General features: G+C 46.8%; 1 protein-coding gene and 1 long non-coding RNA gene across 7 annotated transcripts in view; one reads left to right on the forward strand and one right to left on the reverse strand.

The window, feature by feature from the left end:
* The window catches only part of agap2 (ArfGAP with GTPase domain, ankyrin repeat and PH domain 2), a 123304-nt gene that overhangs the window by 43290 nt on the left and 59465 nt on the right, over positions 1 to 20549 (reverse strand). For all 6 annotated transcript variants that reach the window (XM_033015783.1, XM_033015781.1, XM_033015782.1 and 3 more), the window contains 2 exons: positions 5440 to 5498; positions 4546 to 4633 (listed from right to left, as the gene is read on the reverse strand). Coding sequence is in view for 5 of the 6 variants with exons in the window: in XM_033015781.1 (XP_032871672.1) it covers positions 4546 to 4633; positions 5440 to 5498 (147 nt within the window). In the remaining variant the exon portion in view is untranslated. The remainder of the gene's footprint in view (positions 1 to 4545; positions 4634 to 5439; positions 5499 to 20549) is intronic.
* Positions 1573 to 19725, forward strand: LOC116968846. The gene is made up of 3 exons (XR_004410542.1): positions 1573 to 1753; positions 1998 to 2000; positions 19707 to 19725. It is a non-coding gene; the product is annotated as an uncharacterized LOC116968846 (long non-coding RNA).

A 20549-nucleotide genomic window follows, 5' to 3' on the forward strand; every position in this document is an offset into this window, starting at 1 on the left:
ACCAAATAACATCCCATAGAACCAATGAACCTTTAATCACCTCAGCACACTTCAAAGGAGCTCACAGCTAGTGAAGCACACATACTGTTTTTGTGCAGGAAACATTGGAGCCAAATTACACACAGCAACATCCCCCATACAGCAAACGGATGATAATGAAATCATCTGTGTTTTAGGGACATGGGTGATGAATATGTTTTGTCCTGGGGTTCAGAGTTTCATCTTCCTGAGATACAGGACCAGCATTCTGGCCATTTCGTTAGTCCAGCTTTTTGTGTCTGTCATCAACTTCCAGAACACAGGAGTCAAATTCCAGAATCGCATGTAATAGAAACACAGTTTGACTAAAGCTGGAACCTCTGCAAATAGCACCGAGAACAACAGCTTCTTTAGCTAAAGGCAAATGGAGTTCCACTAAACAAACGTGTTGATTGCTCCTGGCGTCTTAGGTGAAGAGTTGATTTGGACAGTTGTCTATCCCCGCAAGGAATCCGCTAAGCAGCCACAGGATCTGGAATCAGACGCTGTGAATTTCTCCGCTTATTCCATTACAGACCATTTTGACTACAGGCCTGCCTTGGGAATCACAGCGTGAAAACCCCACGGCAAAAATTAAAGATCAATTCCTTTTGTTTGTTTAAAGCTCAAGTGGAGTGCCTTGGGACAACGTTCTGCCATATTCAAAGTGCTCTGGAGTCACAGAAAGCTTCTGACACAGGTGGGGGCCGCTCAGCCTGTCGTTCCTGTACTAGCCGACAAAGTGCTCCCGAGTCTAATCCCGCCCTCCACCAATGGCTCCATTTCGTGCAGGTCACGGCTCTTCCACGTTCTTTCTGAGCGTGATCAAAGTTTCTGCTCCCAACACATTTCAGGCTAATATAGGTTTTCCTCACCACAGCTCTCATCCTTTGACCAATTATTGATTATTGCAGAATTATTTGCGTTTTTATAGAGATACAACATGGAAACAGACCCTTCGACCCACCAAGACCAAGCCCACCATCGATCACTCGTTCACACCAGTTCTATGTCCTCAACACTTTCACATCCACTCCCTACACACTAGGGGGCAATTTACAGAGGTCAATAAACTTACAAACCTTGGTTCTTGGTTCTTGGTTACTTGGTCCTCCAAAATATTCCAACTGGAATTTAAACTGGAGGTGGTGAAGGGTTATTGGGAAGGGTTAAGCCAGAAAGGGTTATTGGGAAGAAAGAGCTGCTTTAAATTTAGTTGCATCTGGTTGGGTAACTATAGTTTGGTGCAGATTATTCCATGCTTTAATTGTGCGTGGGAAGCAACCTGCACGTCTTTGGAGTGTGGGAGGAAACCGGAGCACCGGGAGAACGCACAAACTCCACACAGACAGCACCCAAGGTTAGGATGGAACCCAGGTCACTGGCGCTGTGAGGCAGCAGCTCTACCAGCTGGGATGGCGAATCATGTTATCACATCCAAGGCCACCATGCACTGAATTGTGTTCAAAATATTCCACGGGACAGGTTAGTGTAGCAGTGGTGCAGCTGGTATAGGCAGAGAAGCAGCTTCCACCCTGACCTGCCTGTGTGGAGTTCTCCTGCTTTCCCTGTGACTGCGTGGCTTTCCTCCAGATGTTCCGTTGTCCTAAAGACATGCGGGCTTGTCGGTTCATTGGCCCACTGGAAATTGCCCCCCGGTGTGTCAAAGTGAATGGGAAAGTGGGATAGCATAGAGCTAGCATGATCGGGCGATCGATAGTCGGCCATGGACTCGGTGGGCCGAATGGCTTGTTTCCGTGCTGTGTCTCTAAACTAAACTACCCAATCGTTAGGGGGGGGGGGGGAGAGAAATGTTGAAAATATGAACGTGAGCTGTTGAAGCGTGTCTCCCACTGACAGTGTGTTGGTGAAGAACTTCACCTGCCCCCAGGGGCCGTGCCCTATCACACATCAGAGATGTATTTTACTTCCCGGTCATGTTCAGCGGGTGTAAATCTACTTCTATCTCCCCTAAGCAGGAAGTCCTTGTTTGGCAGCAACAGCTTTCAGCTTCGATAGAGGAGTTAGTCGGGTTGGACACTAAATGCTGGATTAACTCAGCAGGTCGGGCAGCATCTCTGGAGAAAAGGAAGAGGTGATGTTTCTTCAGACTGAGAGTCAGGGGAAAGAGAAACAAGAGATATAGACTATGATATAGAGAGAAATATAGAACAAATGAATGAAAGATATGCAAGAAGGTAATGATGATAAAGGAAACAGGCAACTTGTTAGCTGTGGCCGAGGTGAAAATGAGTTATAGACAATGAAACTTAACAAGACCGCTTTGAAGCTAGTACAACGACTTGGGTGGGGGAGAGACAGAGACAGAGGGGATGTAGACATCACCTATTCCTTTTCTCCAGAGATGCTGCCTGACCCGCTGAGTTACTCTAGCTTTTTGTGTCTATCTTTGGTTTAAACCAGCATCTGCAGTTCCTTCCAGTCGGGCTAACTGGGCACCTGTTGCTGACACCTGGTTCTGTCCAGAACCAGGGGCCACAGTTTAAGAATAAGGAGTAAGTCATTTAGAACGGAGACGAGGAAACACTTTTTCTCACAGAGAGTGGAATTCTGTGGAATTCTCTGCCTCAGAGGGCGGTGGAGGCCGGTTCTCTGGATGCCTTCAAGAGAGAGCTGGATAGGGATCTTAAAAATAGCTGAGTCAGGGGATATGGGGAGAAGGCAGGAACGGGGTACTGATTGGGGATGATCATCCATGATCACATTGAATGGCGGTGCTGGCTCGAAGGGCCAAATGGCCTACTCCTGAACCTATTGTCTATTGACACCACCCTTAGGTGTGTTGCCAGCTTGCCTTGCTGGAGCTAGTCAGTTGGGCATTGACCCTAAAGCAAACGTGCGCTCCTCATTGTGAGTTTAACATGAGATGTGCACACGGGCAGAGCATTAGCAATGTATAAAACCTTAATTACTTCAATATTTCTTACCTGGAGGCCTTGAGGGAATGATGCGTTCAGTGGAAAGATCCATTATTGTGGTTGAAATACGAGCTCAGGTCCATTGAGCCCAATGGCCTCACAAAGAATATTTAAGGTTAATTGATTAACCATTGAGTTTGACGAGCTGTTGGCCATTATTAGCAAGTTGCAACTTCAATGGCACAAGCACAACAACTTTTCCTGTGCTGTTTGGTTTTAATCGCTCGGTTTAAGGGGGCTCCACTCTCATGAGCAACTTGCTCCTGAACCGAAGATAGACACAAAAAGCTGGAGTAACTCAGCGGGGTCAGACAGCATCTCTGGAGAAAAGGAATAGATGACGTTTCGGGTCGAGGCCCTTCTGCAGGCAGAAAAAGGGTCTCGAACAGAAACGTCACCTTTTCCTTTTCTCCAGAGATGCTGACTGCCCTGCTGAGTTACTCCGGCTTTTTGTGTCTGCCAACGTGTACACATTTTTCAGTTTCTCCCGACACATTTTGTTGGCTCCTGAACCTCCCGCAGTCACTGGGCGGATGCCATGTCCCGCAAGTCCCCGTTTGAAGATGTTGTGGCCTTGGCAGCCTGCGCCCACCCTGCCAGCCTGCGCCCACCCTGCCAGCCCCCTATCTCTCCTCACACATCACCATCTTCCACAACTAGGCCCCTCCGCGATGCCCGAATCCCCGGCTAGAAGAGGGCAATGGCTATGAAATCACCGGTTACAAATCTGTTACAAATCTCCTATTTTAAATGGAAATGAACAAATGAATTCATTTCAGGACAACCATGAATTAGAGCTCTTTGAGCATGGCCACCGATCTCCAGGAATGAAAGATGAATTTGCTGTGCATTCATAGTCCACGTTTCCTTCGTTGCTTTGAAGAGTTTCCTTTTGAAAACACTGGAGCTGGGGAGAGAGCCCGTCGGACTGCCGGGGAGGTGGGAAGGGAGCAAAATGAAAGCTCCTTGAATTGGCAGCTGGAGCAGCTTTTATTTCACGAGAGCGGTACAGATTGATCGAGCTGCTCAAGAGAGAGCTAGATAGGGCTCTTAAAAATAGCAGAGTCAGGGGATATGGGGAGAAGGCAGGAACGGGGTACTGATTGGGGATGATCAGCCATGATCACATTGAATGGCGGTGCTGGCTCGAAGGGCCGAATGGCCTACTCCTGCACCTATTGTCTATTGTCTGGAGTGGAAGATTGCAACCTTCACGTGGTCCGCCCTGTTTTGACTAATGCAATCAACCCGGCGTGCACAATCAAATAAGATCAAATAGAACAAGTTGTCCTCCAACTTTAGGCTGTGCACGCCATACGCAAGAAGATGAAGTCTATTGTCTATTGGTGCTATCTCTAAAGTCTAAAGCTCCAATGAATGGCCCGGTCCATGGAAATGAACACTGCTCGTCTTTGAAGTATTACCAGAGTCTGAAGAAGGGTCACCACTCAAAATGTCACTTATCCATAACCTCCAGAGATGCTGCCTGACCTGTTGAGTAACTCCAACACATAGTGTTCTAGAATCATACTATTACCTTACGTGAAAGCTAGAATTGCTAAGAATTCAGAGGTATGAAGGCACTTACCTTCCGGAGACTCATCCCGGATATAAGTGCCGGTCAGATATCGATGGACAAGGGCAGATTTGCCACTGCGCAGACTGCCAACCAATCCCTGCATAGATTTAAACAAGTTTACTGTCATAGAAACCAGGGTGGAATGAAGTTCCGTGTTCACACGAAGCTCACAGAGTGAACTGTAGACACACAGTAATGACAAACACAACAATAATCGGACTTTATCTTGCACTAAATGTTGGACACGTTATCCTTTATCTGTGGACGGCTTGATTGTAATCATGTATACTCTTTTCTTTAGCACGCAACAATAAGCTTTCCACTGTCCCTCGGTACACATGACAATAATATAAACTAAAATGTAACGGCTAGTGCAAGGCAAGATTGTAGTGTGCACGGATTTTAAAGAACGATAATGGAATGAAGCATAGTTACGATTATGTGACTCCATCTCCGGGATTGGACTTCTGCCGCAGAGATGTACGGGACTGAGCCCGCGGGGGGTGGGGGAACGCACCGAGTTCTGTTCAAACCGGCCGTTAAAAGCATTGGGCTCATTCGGTGGAGGAGTGTGTTAATGTGCGGCGATTGCTGGTCGGCGCAGATTCAGCAGGCCGAAGGGCCTGTTTCCACGCTGCATCTCTGAACTAAACTAAACTCTGTAAGCCTGGTTTTTACAGATGACGCACAAGTCTGAGCCATGAGCTCATTTGTACTGTGTGGGAATGAACTGTAGATGCTGGTTTACACCGAGGATAGATACAAAGTGCTGGAGTAACTCAGCGGGTCAGGCAGCATCTCTGGATAGAAGGAATGGATGACGTTTCGGGTTGCCATCATCACAGCCAAAATGGCGCCCGCATGTCCTGGGACCGAGGAGCAAAGAAAACAGGACAAACTTACCAAGCGGAGCTCTGGAACCGAGCGGCTTAACGTCCATTCCTGACTGTTCACAAAGGCCTCTGAGGAGGAATGAAAACAACTGGGTTAGCAGTGAAAGAGGAGGGAACAGCTGGATGTCAAATGCAACCTGAAGATTATACTTGGGAGCTGCTCACATCGTCCCCAATAAATGTCGAGGGATAATAATCGTGGCAAAAATCTTTCAATGTGTTCAAACAGCTACAAACTTTGGCAAAGGGGAGACACAGAGCACAGTGTATAGTTCTCAGCATTGTAGCGCACCATCTCCACAGACAAGGTCCAATGTCCGCAATGGGGTAGAGGTGAATCGGATGGTTCCCCAGCTTCGAGGGGAAGAAACTGTTCCTGAGGCTTTCGATCTTCTGTACCTTCCGCTGGACCGGAGCGGGGAGAAGAAGGAGTGACAGGGGTGGGATAAGTCTTTGATTATGCCGACAATCTTCCCATCCTCGCAGGATAGTGTTGTGATGATGATATCTAGAGGAATAACGGCAGCAACTTCAGGGCAATCAGACGAACGTCGGCAGTGGGAAAATGTCCAGGGACAAAAATCTGGGACAATATTAAAGTGGCATTTTGAAAAGCCAAGGGACAATAAAAGAAAAACAGCACGGAAAACAGCACGTAAAGAACAAAATAATACCCATCCTTGAGGTGGGAACGGATGGGAAGAGAGAGGCCCAGAGGTTCAGGCATGGAGGTCTTTGAACAACATGTAGAAAAGACTGACAATAAAAAAGAGCATATAGAATTTGGGACATTATTAATGGACTATAAATGCGAGGACTTTGTACTAAACCTAACATAAAATATTCGCTGACCCTCTGCTAGAAGACAGAATTCAGTGTATAGGAAGGAACTGTAGATGCTGGTTTACACCAAAGGTTTACACACAAAATGCAGGAGTAACCCAGCGGGTCAGGCAGAATCTGTGGAGAACATGGATAGGTGACGTTACACAGAGTGCTGGAGTAACTCAGCGGGTCAGACATGCAGCATCTGTGGAGAACATGGATAGGTGACGTTACACAGAGTGCTGGAGTAACTCAGCGGGTCAGACATGCAGCATCTGTGGAGAACATGGATAGGTGACGTTTCACAGAGTGCTGGAGTAACTCAGCGGGTCAGACATGCAGCATCTGTGGAGAACATGGATAGGTGACGTTTCAGGCCGAGATACTTCTTCAGACTTTAGCTTCACAATTTGCACAATCCTTTTCTCTCACACCTTCTGTCTTTTCAGCGCTAGTCTTTGTCCGAACATCTGCCCATCAACCCCACCCTCACCTGTATCCACCTATTACAAACCAGGCTTTAACCTGCCCCTCCTCTATTCCAGTTTTCTTCCCCCCCCCCCCCTCACTATCAGTCTGAAGAAAGCTCCCGACCCGAAACGTCACCTATCCATTTTCTCCAGAGATGTGTAGGAAGGAACTGCAGATGCTGATTCACATCAAAGAAAGACACAAAATGCTGGATTAACTCAGCGGGTCAGGCAGCAAGCATCTCTGGAGAGAAGGAATGGGTGACATTTCGCATCGCGGCCCTTCTTCCAGAGATGCTGCCTGACCTCCACATTTTGTGTCTATCGTTGGTATAAACCAGCATCTGTGGGTCCTTTTCATTCGCATAAAAGGATGAGTTGTTGTGGCCTGGAATAAATAGCCCCAAAAGGGTGATTCAACAGGAACTTTCAAAGGGGAATTGGATAAGTTTTTGAAGGGTTAAATGTTCTGGGTCAAGGAGAAAGAGCAGGCAGTGAGAATCGTTGAAATGCTCTTGCAAAGAGCTGTCACAGGCATAATTGATAAGATCAAGACAGAATCAAATAATGTTCAGACAGAACACCTTTGCTCTGCACAGCAATAAAGAACCTTCAGACAATTACCTCAGCAACCCAAGCTAAAATATGAGCGCGGTGCTCAATTAGTCCAGTAATTATGTGTGCCTCAAGGTTACACAGGGCATCTCATTGAAACCAGTTCATTAGAAAACAATGTTTGTTCATGAACACTGAATTAGTATTTGACATCAGAGTCATTTTTATGAATGATAAAAATGATTGATGGACTTCATAAACATAGCCTAAAAGGCAAGGTGGGGTAAAGTACATGTAGAAGAGGCGTTTTTAAACTGGTGAGGGAAACCAGAACTCGGGGTCGAGGCCTGGGTTAACGTATGAGGAGCGTTTGATGGCACAGGGCCTATACTCGCTGGAGTTTAGAAGGATGGGGGGGGGGGGGGGGAAATCTCATTGAAACGTACCGATAGAGAGGACATGGAGAGGTTGTTTCCACTAGTGGGAGAGTCTAGGACCAGAGGGCACAGCCTCAGAATCAAAGGACGTACCTTTAGAATGGAGATGAGGAAGAATTTCTTTAGCCAGATGGTGAATCTGTGGAATCCATTGCCAGAGACGGCTGTGGATGCCAAGTCAATGGGTATTTTAAAGCGGAGATCGACAGGTTCTTGATCAGTAAGGATGTCAAAGGTTATGGGGAGAAGGCCGGAGAATGGGGTTGAGAGGGAAAAAATAGATCAGCCATAACCGAATGGTGGAGCAGACTCGATGGGCCGAATGGCCTAATTCTGCTCCTATGTCTTATGGGCCATTTATAAAAATAGGTAACTAGTAAATTCAATTTGGGAAGAAACATCTTCACCCAGAGAGTTGTTTAAGAAGGAACTGCAGATGCTGGAAAATTCGAAGGTAGACAAAAATGTCACCTATTCCTTCGCTCCATAGATGCTGCCTCACCCGCTGAGTTACCCCAGCATTTTTGATCTTAACCACCACAGCAATTTGCCAGTGATACCAAGGTCCACACACTCCCTGTTCACAGTGTGGTCACATCAGCTTCCACAAATCTTACACATTCTCTACATTCTTACTTGGGGATGGAAACATATGAATGTGTCATTCATAGTTGTAACCTTGCTGTGCTGGCAAGTCCAAACTCTAGTTCATAACTTCATAAGTGATAGGAGTAGAATTAGGCCATTTGGCCAATCAGGTCTACTCCGCTATTCAATCATGGCTGAACTATCTCTCCCTCCTAACCCCATTCTCCTGCCTTCTCCCCATAACCCCTGACACCCGTATTAATCAAGAATCTATCTGTTCCTGCCTTAAAAATATCCATTGATTTGGCCACCACAGCCTTCTGTGGCAATAAATTCCACAGATTCAATAGACAATAGACAAGGAGTAGGCAGGAGTAGGCCATTTAGCCCTTCGAGCCATTCAATGTGATCATGGCTGATCATCCCAAATCAGTACCCCGTTCCTGCCTTCTCCCCATATCTCCTGACTCCGCTATTTTTAAGACCCCTATATAGCTCTCTCTTGAAAGCATCCAGAGAACCTGCCTCCACTGCCCTCTGAGGCAGAGAATTCCACAGACTCACCACTCTCTGTGAGAAAAAGTGTTTCCTCGTCTCCGTTCTAAATGACTAACTCCTTATTCTTAAACTGTGGCCCCTGGTTCTGGACTCCCCCAACATCGAGAACACGTTTCCTGCCTCTCGTGTGTCCAAGCCCTTAACAATCTTATTTGTTTCAATCCTCTCATCCTTCTAAACTCCAGAATGTACAAGCCCAGCTGCTCCATTCTCTCAGCATATGACAGTCCCGCCATCCCGGGAATTAACCTTGTAAACTTACGCTGGGCTCCCTCAATAGCAAGAATGTCCTCCCTCAAATTAGGGGACAAAAACTGCACACAATACTCCAGGTGAGGTCTCACTAGGGCTCTGTACAACTCCAGAAGGACCTCTTTGCTCCTATATTCGATTCCTCTTGTTATAAAGGCCAACATGCCACTTGTTATAAAGGCCAACATGCCACTGCCTGCTGTACCTGCATGCTTAATTTCATAGACTGATGTACAAGGACCCCCAGATCCCATTGTACTTCCCCTTTTCCCAACTTGACGCCATTTAGATAGTCCTCACCACCCTCTTACTAAAGAAATTCCCCCTCATCTCCTTCCTGAAGGAACGTCCTGCAATTCTGAGGCTGTGACCTCTGGTCTTAGACTCTCCCACCAGTGGAAACATCCTCTCCACATCCACTCTGTCCAGGTGTATTGTACGCTCCAGCAGAATCTCAGCTTGTACAAGGTAAGGAGAGCTCAGACCCAGCTGTGGACAAGATCAAACACCAGGGAGCAGATATTTTGACAGCGCCAGTGGAGAGGTCATGAAACAAACAGAGAGTTTCCACCCTGCTGCACGAGCAAAATCCAGCAGATATACTGGGGTCTGTAACTGCTTGTTGAAGGTGAACAAGGAGGAAATGTCCAGACTGTGCTAATATTCAAGCAACGCTGTGCAGGGAACGTGTGCCATTGATGCTGATGAAAGTTATTGATTTGGAACACAAACTTTGCTTCTCTCTCCACATGTCCTGCCTGATCCACCCGTTTATTTTAGTTTAGAGATACAGTGCGGAAACAGTCCCTTCGGCCTGGCCGCCATTGATCATCCGTTAGTTCTACTCACTTAGTTCTATGTCTTCTCCCGTAACCGTTGACACCCCGACTAATCAAGAACCTATCAATCTCCGCTCTAAAGATACCGAATGACTTGGCCTCCACAGCCGTCAGTGGCAAGGAATCCCACAGATTCACCACCCTCTGGCTGAAGAAATTCCTCCTCATCTCCATTCTAAAGGTACGACCTTTGATGGCCTCTGGCCCTAGACTCACCCATGACTGGAAGCATCCTCTCCACGTCCACTCCACCTCATTCACAGCGTGAGAAGTGACCAGATTATCGGTATCTAATGCTGTTTAAGGGGTAGGTATCAAACTTCCTTGCTGTTACACCGTGAGCACCAGCCTGGAGTTCTGCACTCGTGTCTCCAAAGCGAGAGGCATCAACCTCCCTACTTACGAGGCAAAGCATGACTCACCAAACCACAGATGAAGCAACCATTACACTCTCAGGAACCAATGTAATCTCAAGAGGTTTTCATGTAACTGAACTAGAATCCAGTCTCATTTTCCCCAAAGAGGAGCATAATTGAGAGTAGTAATGTGCAGTAAAATAGATTTATGCACCCTCTACTTGGCACCAGTCCATTGCTGAGAGAGAGATTTATCTTCTAGTTCCTCAGGCGTCAGACAATGGCATGCAAGTGCTTGTGTTTTCACTGTAAGTGGGCAGCAAGTGCGCTATAAACAGAAACGAGGATTTATTTTAGTTGCATATAAATCAATTGACATCTAAAAGCTCCCATTATAGCTCGGGCATACCATGAGGGGTCTCAGTGATTGTATTTTGTCATCTCCAGGGAATGGAGTGAAGTTGAATCCTATTTGTTTAACTGGTATCCAGAGTCCTACGCTCGTGAAAGCCGATGAGGGGAAAGAGTCATTAATGCATAGAAAGTATCCGCAACAGAAGTGTGCAGAAGCAAGGTGCAGCTCAGGACACGGCTGAGGGCAGGACAGGCGATGCAACCCAATAAAGAGCAACCAGAGAGCAGTGCTGAACTACTATCTACCTCATATGTGACCCTTGGACTATCCTTGATTGGACTTTGCTGGCTTTACCTTGCACTAAATGTTGTTCCCTTTTCATGTATCTGCACACTGTGAATGGCTCGATTGTAATCACGTATTGTCTTACCGCTGAATGGCTAGCACGCGACAAACGATTTTCACTGTACCTCGGTACACGTGACAATAGACTAAATCTAACACTAAGAGGGTAATATTGCTACGGATTCATCAATACCTTCAGGATTCTCGCACTAAACGGATTCACCGCCCGATATTAATCTCCTGCCACTCTTTGAAGACCTGGGTTCTGTTTCTGTGTCCCAATTGCAGAAGTCATCAATCAATTTGAACGGAGTTGACCCAAAATAAAAGCGATTTGCTTTCTTTATGGGGAACTGTAAAAAGGGCAAACGCAGAGAAAGTGGCTTTGTGGAGCTCAGACACAGTTAACCTGACACTGGAGCAGGGATTGAACACTCACACTGAACACATGGAAGGTTGTCCCTTCCCCAGAGTGAAGAGTAAAACCATCCACCTCCGCACCTCACGATAGCTGGTCTGCGCGGACTCGGAAGGCCGAAGGGCCTGTTTCTGCGCTGTATCTCAACAGTAAAGTCTAAAGTTCACATTGGAACACAACTGTCCCAGATTAAATAAAAGCATCTCAGATCCTTGGCGCAGCGGCTCCTCTGAAAGATTATGCTTTGGGTTCACAGGGAAACGATGAGAGAAACATTCGTATCATTTAAATTCAAATTTATACTCTCTTTGCATGAAGCACGGAAGCAGCTTCAACTGAAGCCTCCAATTATAGGTAATTACAGAGAGGTGTGTGTGTGTGTGTGTACGGGGCTGCCAGCATTGCACAAACTCACGCTATCCAACCGGAAACCTGGAAAGTGCAGACAACCGCTTATTAATGAGATACAGTCAGCATCAGGAAGGTTCAGCGAGCTTGTTGAGAGGGAAATGACCAAAGATCCTATAGCGGGCGGAGCAAGATAGACCACTCCTGCTAAATGCAATGGGCTGACGTGTAGTACGCAACGAAGCGGAACGTGGGCCTTTTTTTCATCCATTTCAGTAACCCGACCCGACCCGACCCGACTCGCAGTGTAATCAACGTTGCGGGGGAACAGTTTGTGTTAATAAATTATAACCATATAACCATATAACAATTACAGCACGGAAACAGGCCATCTCGGCCCTACAAGTCCGTGCTGAACAACTTTTTTCCCTTAGTCCCACCTGCCTGCACTCATACCATACCATAGCCCTCCATTCCCTTCTCATCCATATGCCTATCCAATTTATTTTTAAATGATACCAATGAACCTGCCTCCACCACTTCCACTGGAAGCTCATTCCACACCGCTACCACTCTCTGAGTAAAGAAGTTCCCCCTCATGTTACCCCTAAACTTCTGTCCCTTAAATTAGAATTAGAAATTAGAATTCTGAAAATGAGGAGAAGAGTTTTACCAAATTACTTTTATTTTTACGAGGATGTTTCCGTCTCCGCACTAGTATCTTTGCTCCGCTATGGGATCTCTGGTGCGGATACGGAAGCCGGTTACGGAAATGGGGCCGAAAATTACCCATGAATCTGCCCATGACCGTACTACGTCAAGTGACCCATCTTGCTCGCTATAGGATCTTTGGAAATGACTGTCACTGTATGTCGTTGTCACTTGTGGGCGGAGCACCAAGGCAAGTTCCTTGTATGTGAATACTTGGCCAATAAAGTTATTCATTCATTCATTCAAATTCCCCACCAGATACAAAATGTGGCAGGGCCCTGGCTGCAGCGCTATGCTTCATCTTCAGCCCCCTGCCTCAGCAGCCGACGCCAGGCAGATTCACAACCACGCTGGTTCAGGTGCACTTTCTGCTCTAACTGATCCATCAGGTCAGGCAGCATCTCTGGAAAGCGTTTGCAGGAAGGAACTGCAGTTTGGTCTGCCCGAGCGTTGTTCACCACCCAGATGTCCGTCGGGGATTGTTGCGACTGGCCCGCTGCAGACTGCAGGAGTACATGCTGAGGGACGCACTGAAGCTTGGTGCAGCCAACGCCAAGGCTCGGTGGGAAAGGACCGCAGTCTCGGGTCCTTCCGCTGCTGGACATGGGGGGGGGGGAGCAGGGTGTGGTGGAGACGCCCCTCAAAATAAGGGAAGGGATTCCACGCCAGTGGGCCACAGGGTGTGGGGTAAAATTGTGATTTGGGGAAACTGTATTGTATGTATGTATAGCCTCCGAGAATGTCGGATGGAGTTTTGTGCAGATCATGTATTGTATATATTGATTTCTCGAATAAAGTCTATTTTGAAATTTAAAAAAAAAAGTTTAAACTGCAGATAGACACAAGAAGCTGGAGTAACTCAGCGGGACAGGCAGAAACTCTGGAGAGAAGGAAACTTGCCCCTCTGATCTTAAAGCAATGCCTTCCAGTGTTTGTTTTATCCATCCTGTGAAAAGGATTCAGATTGTCAAGTGCAATGAAAGGTAATTCAGGGCTCATGGTTAGGAATTATTTCTTCGGGTGCTCCAGTTTTCTCCCAAAGATGATCGAACAAAAAGCTGGAGTAACTCGGCGGGACAGGCAGCATCTCTGGAGAGAAGGAATGGGTGACGTTTCAGGTCGAAACTCGACCCGAAACGTCACCCATTCCTTCTCTCCAGAGATGCTGCCTGTCCTGCCGAGTTACTCCAGCCGTTTGTGTCCGTCTCTGGAAAGCCTGTCAGGCATAAAGAATAATAAGAAGAACAATAAGTCACAAAGAATGTATAAAGAATTTTGCATGGTTCTTTTACATCGGGTACATGTTTTATTCTGAATCTTTTTTTTTAATTTTGATTTTTTTAAATGACCGGAATGTAAAATTGCTGGGTAACAGCGGGTACAGGCTGATCGGCCAGAAAATAAAACATCACAAAGGTTGGAGAGGTGAAAGGGAGAAATGTGACTGTGTACATGCAGGCACATACATGCACACACACACACACGCACGTGCGTACACACTCACGCACATGCACCCATAGATACACACACATGCGCATGTACTCACACACGCATACACACACGTACATACCAACACATGCACACACACATGTACACACACACCCACACACACACACACACACGTACACACACACGCATACACACACGTACACACACACACATGTACACACGTACACACACACACACATGTACACACACACACACACGTACACACACACACATACACACACACACACACACACACGTACACACACACACACACACACAGGTTGCAAGACTCCTCCGTGATTTCACGATTCGTCATTTTTCAGGCAACTTGCGTGGTTATAAGATGTCGTCATCAAAACAACAGCAATGTAAGATGGAAGGATAAGCCTGGCCAAGCCAGCATACAATTCTTTACATGTTGCCATGGTTGCCAGCGTACCTCAACACTCAGAGATGCTCCTGAACTGAAGAGGATTATTTGAAGACATTAAGAACAAATCAGAACAATACAATGGGGATCAAAGATCACTGGAATCTTATTTGACTCAGGTCGGGCCGACAGTTCCAAACACATGCTGCAGCACTCACAGTCAATGAGAGGAGAGTGGAGATGAAAGCGCGGAATAGATTCCACAGCATAAACCAGGAGGGAGTCGTCATTCATAGACTAAAGGCACAAAACACCAGGCAACGTAGACACTTCCATGACCTTGAACAACATTGCTTTGGAGCCCTTGCTTCATCTAAATCACACGACCTCTAACAGCCAAGCAGTTCACTTGTTTTGCCCAAAAAATGTATTCATCTACGATTAGCGATTCCCTCAGCTATTGGCACCTGGAACACTCCTTGTAAAGGTGCCCGAACCAGTTCACAGCAGCAACTTTAACACAACCTGCAGATCAATGCACCAGAGACCCACGCCAGAGAGTCTCCGATTCATCTAATTATTCCAAAAACATTCTTAAAAGAGAGGTCCGCACAGCATTGGCACAGCGACAGAGCTGCTGCCTTACAGCGCCAGAGACCCGGGTTCCATCCTGACAACGGGTGTTTGTGCGTTCTCCCTGTGACCTGCGTGGGTTTTCTCCGGGTGCTCCGGTTTCCTCCCACACTCCAAAGACGTCCCTAGTGTATGTAGAGTAGTGTAAAAGCCCTGTCCCACTGTACGACTTCATTCCAAGAGCTCTCCCGAGTTAAAAAAAAATCAAACTCGTGGTGAGCACGGAGAATGAACGTAGCGGGTACGTCGGAGCTCGGAAACGTTTCCTACCGGCTCGTAACGTGAACGGCAGGTACTCGGGAAGACTCGCTAATGGCAGGTATGCATGGGAAGACTCGTGAAGATTTTTCGACATGTTGAAAAATGTCCATGAGAGACCCGAGTACCGACGAGTGGCCATTACCGTAATTCTCCGAGTTCGAATCAGGGCAAACTCGGGAGAGCTCTTGGAATGAACTCGTACCGTGGGACAGGGCTTTAAGTTTGCAGGGATTGCTGGTCGGCACGGACTCAGTGGGCCGAAGGGCCTGTATCTCCAAACTAAAGTGAACTAAACTAAAGAAAGCAGAAGCTAACTCAAATTTTCAAAATAAGAGCAGGATCATTTCTCCAGAGCAATGCAGTAAGTTATGGATAGTTATATGTAAACTATATTAGCATCCAATCGATCTCAGCATTCACAGCAGTGTGGGTATCAGTTTGAATGAGAGGGGAACAGAGCAAACACATGTTCTCCAGAGATGCTGCCCGGAGAACATGGATAGGTGACGTTTCAGATAAGGACCCTTCTTCAGACAGATTGTGGTGGGGAGAGGGGAAGAAAGCTGAAGATGAGTCCTGACCCGAAACGTCACCTACCCATGTTCTCCAGAGATGCTGCCTGACCTGCCGAGTTACTCCAGCACTTTGTGTCTTTTTTGGTACACCAGCATCTGCAGTTTCTTGTGTCCACAAACACTTTTATGCCGCTTTGTGATATTGCTGCTGTCTAATTTTAAAAGGAAGGTTAAAAAAAGACACAGAGTGCTGGAGTAACTCATCGGGTCAGGCAGCATCTCTGGAGAACATGGATAGGTGACGTTTCACAGAGTGCTGGAGTAACTCAGCGGGTCAGGCAGCATCTGTGGAGAACATGGGTAGGTGACGTTTCGGGTCGGGACTGGCTGAAGTGTTTGAAAATGAGAAACATATAGGATAATTATTGACAATAACTGCAGGTGTAAGATTATACATGACTGCTCTTTCAAAGAACCAAGGAGCTGAACAGCCTCCATCATACTACAATTTTTAAATTATTTTCTGTAAAGAATGTGGGGGGGGGGGGGGTGTTACTGATTAACATATTACTGATATTACTGATTAACATATTACTGAAACATATAAGATTGTTAAGGGCTTGGACACGCTAGAGGCTGGAAACATGTTCCTGATGTAGGGGGAGTCCAGAACCAGGGGCCACGGTTTAAGAATAAGGAGGAAGCCATTTAGAACGGAGACGAGGAAACACTTTTTCTCACAGAGAGTGGTGAGTCTGTGGAATTCTCTGCCTCAGAGGGCGGTGGAGGCAGGTTCTCTGGATGTTTTCAAGAGAGAGCTAGATAGGGCTCTTAAAAATAGCGGAGTCAGGGGATATGGGGAGAAGGCAGGAACGGGGTACTGATTAGGGATGATCAGCCATGATCACATTGAATGGCGGTGCTGGCTCGAAGGGCCAAATGGCCTACTCCTGCACCCATTGTCTATTAACATTGCTGATCTGAATATCTGGGACTAGAATGGCTTTTCAAGCAAATCAACAACAGCTGCTGAGCACGAGTGAAGCAAGGACAGGAGAGAAAGGATTTAAAACAGCATTTGCCTTGAGTTCGGAGTGGTTGAGACAATTACGGGCTTCTATTGTTTCCTTAATTAACATGGATGGTCTTCCTGCCAGATTTGCTGCTGCAGGTCAGAATCCCGTCGGATGTGGCTTCATATTTTGCTGCATCAGCACACGGGAGCAGGAGCGATCTTCACCTTGCTTTAATAAATTCCCTTGCATCGAACAAAAGGGGAAAGGGATCTCCTATAAGTCAGCAACGGCGAATGTACGGTAACACCGAGATATCCCTCTGGAGTGAGAGGCTGGCGTACCAGATGTGAACCTCTGGATAAAGCCACATATCGTCTCATTTACCAGCCTGAGCAAATGGATAATAGCACTCAATGGCCTCCAGCCCAGGGCCTCCCCACAAACACTGCTGTTCTGCTGTCCTCAGTGGAAAATAGGGGGACCATTTTATTTTTAGATAAAGACTGACCACCACAATTGGATCATTCAGTCTTATTGTGCAACGAGATGCCCAACATAATCTATTTCACATCATTCTGGTGTGAGCTGATTTTAAGAAACACACACACAGACACTTCACCCTGCACAGAAAAAGCTTTCTTTTTTCTCAGCCCCCTCTTTCTGGCTGATGACAGCTGCAAGGTCTTGAATAAGCAGAGCAGTGCTCGATTCATCTCAAATACGTGCCGTCACCATCCCCGAGCTGCTATTTTATATTAAATGAACTTACTCAAGTCTTACGAATCAGATTTCCGCGTCGTGCTGCGCAGCACAAGGGACAGCCGAGCTCTCACACTGGGTTTAGGTTCATTATTGTCACGTGTATCGGAGTATAGTGAAAACGCTTTGCCTTTCATGCTATCCAGTCAGTTCAGATAATAGGATACACAAACACAATCATATCAAACTCGAGTACCATAAAAAAGACACCATGTGCTGGAGTAACTCAGCGCGTCCGGCAGCATCTCTGGAGAACATTTCGGATTAGGACCCTCCTGCAGTCCCGACCTGAAACGCCACCTATCCACGTTCTCCACTTGGGTTTGAGAGAGAGAAACAAAGAACTGCAGATGATGATTTACAACAAAAAAAAGACACAGAGTGCCGGAGTAACTCAACGGGTCACGGATGCCGTTGAGTTACTCCGGCACTCTGTGTCTTTTTTGTTGTTGTAAATCATCATCTGCAGTTCTTTGTTTCTCTCTCTCAAACCCAAGGACAATTGATAGAGGCAGGAGCAGATACAGAGCCGTGCAAAATATAGTTCTCAGCATCGTTTCCGACAGTAATTCAATTATTATCCATGGGGTTCAGACAGTCCCCTCACTTATGGAAGAACTACTAGGGTTTCTCCAAGAACCTATCTTCCACTTCGATGGTTTCCCATCACTTCTCACATTTTAGAGACCTCACTTCCCCACAAAACTATTTTTCAGTCAGCTTCTCTGCTAGCCAACTTTAAGGGGTACATTTTGACAAGCTTTCCCCACCAGCGTTTCTGCAGGAAATGTTCAGGTGATGTTTCGAGTCGGGACCCTTCTTTGGTCCAAAGCAGGGTCCCGACCCAATAGGTCCATTCCCTCCACAGATTCAGCCTGACCCACCAAGTTCCTCCAGCACCCTGCGTTTTTCTCAAGATTCCAGCATCTGCAGTTCGTTGTGTCTCCAACGGGTGACTGGTAGGGTTCACAATACATGCCTGCACGTGCTGGAGACATGATAGGAAGGTAAATTCAACGGCCCTTAACTTCCCCCAGTGAGCATGGCTGAAGAGTTTGTGCTGCATTGCTGTGACTAACTTTGGACAATACTCCCTTCACCCTCGCCCCTCCACTTGAGTGGGGAGAGAGAATAAGAGAGAGAGACACTTAAGGGGCTGTCCCACTGTACGTGCTAATTCAAGAGCTCTCCCAAGAAAAAAAAAATCAAACTCGTGGTTAGCATGTAGAATTGACGTAGCGGGTGCGTCGGAGCTCGGGGGCGTCTCTTAGCGGCTCGTAACGCTAACGGCAGGTACTCGGGAAACGCGGTAAGCTCGTGAAGACTCGTGAAGATTTTTCAACATGTTGAAAAATGTCCACGAGAGCCCCGAGTACCTACGAGCGGCTATTACCGTAATTCTCCGAGTTCGAATCAGGGGAAACTCTGGAGAACTCTTGAATTAGCTCTTACAGTGGGAGATTTCTTGTCCCTTTAAGATGTCCCAAAGCAATTTATAGCCACTAACGTACTTCACGTGTAGTCACCATTAAAATGCTGGAAAATTAACAGCTAATTTATGCACAGTCATCTCCCACAAACTGCAATGTGACAACCACCAAAAAGTGATACTTATTAAGGGATAAATCTGGGCCAGGCGACTGCTCTTCACGACCATCCCCGTGAGAAGCCAAACACCCTGAACACACAGTCCCTGAATCTGCATGTTCTTTTTCTGAGCCCGTACACGATTCGTGTACGGGCTCAGAAAAAGAACATGCAGATTCAGGGACTGTTTGCCTTCTCACGGGGATGGTTGTGCAGAGCAGTCTCCTGGCCCATTCTTGTGAAATGCGTTTCAAGATGGAGCATCCCAGATTGCAGCTCTCTTTCTCTTATGGTCAATGTTAGCACAATGTTCGGGTAAAACGTTGAGGGTTGGCGCAGTGGCACAGATGGTGGAGCCGCTGCCTCACGGCACCAGAGACCCGGGTTCGATCCGGACCTTGGGCGCTGTCTGTGTGGAGTTTGCACGTTCTCCCTTTGACCGCGTGGGTTTCCTCCCACATTCCAAAGACGTCCAGGTTTGTAGGTTAATTGCACTCTGTAAATTGCCCCCTGGTGTGTAGGGAGTGGATGAGAAAGTGGGATAACGTAGAACTAGTGATCGATGGTGGACATGGATTTGTTGGGCTGAAGGGCCTGTTTCCATGCTGTGTCTTGAAACTAAAACTAAACCTCCCACTCACGTTGTGGAGAGAGATGAATGAGTGTCCAGACAATGGCTTCCATTTAGAAGTGTCCTCAAGTGTGATTTCAACAACTTGATATCAAAGAAATGCAACTAAAACCCATTCTGACGGAAAGTCACCAACAGCATGTTCTCTCTCTCTCTCTCTCTACAGATGCTGCCTAACCCGCTGAATATTTCCAGAAATATTTGTCCTTATAAACAATAAGATAATTTACCGGAGTAACTCAGCGGGTCAGGCAACATCTCCGGAGAGAAGGGATGGGTGACGATTCGGGTTGAGACCTTTGTTCAGATAGTCCAGTCTGAAGAAGGGTCTCAAACCGAAATGTCACCCATTCCTTCTCTCCAGAGACGCTGCCTGACCTGCTGAGTTACCCCAGCTTTTTGTGTCCATCTTCGGTGTAAACCAGCATCTGCAGTTCCTTCCCACAAGAGAATCTACATGCAGAGTTAGGGTTGGCAGTTCCTGCGTGTCTACAAGATAATTTATTAATAAGCACCAAAGATAAAGATACATGCTGGTATCGAGCAGCCGAACAGAAGTACAATGCTGTGTGTACTGCATTCACAGTATCCAGCATCATTTTCCTTGCTGCCTCCTCCACCCAGCTGTCTGTCGCCTATTATTTTGTGCGCAGTAGGTTTTAATTACATTGGGAGAGGGGAAGAGAAGAGTAAATGACTTGTTGGCAATGAAGGCATCCCCGAGCACCCCCCTCTCCCCCCTGCAGGGCAGCAGAGCTGAACTTGGAAGGCACACATCTCATTAATCATCAGCGAGAGGCAGT

This window comes from Amblyraja radiata, chromosome 46, assembly GCF_010909765.2.
Source record: "Amblyraja radiata isolate CabotCenter1 chromosome 46, sAmbRad1.1.pri, whole genome shotgun sequence".
NCBI lineage: Eukaryota > Metazoa > Chordata > Chondrichthyes > Rajiformes > Rajidae > Amblyraja > Amblyraja radiata.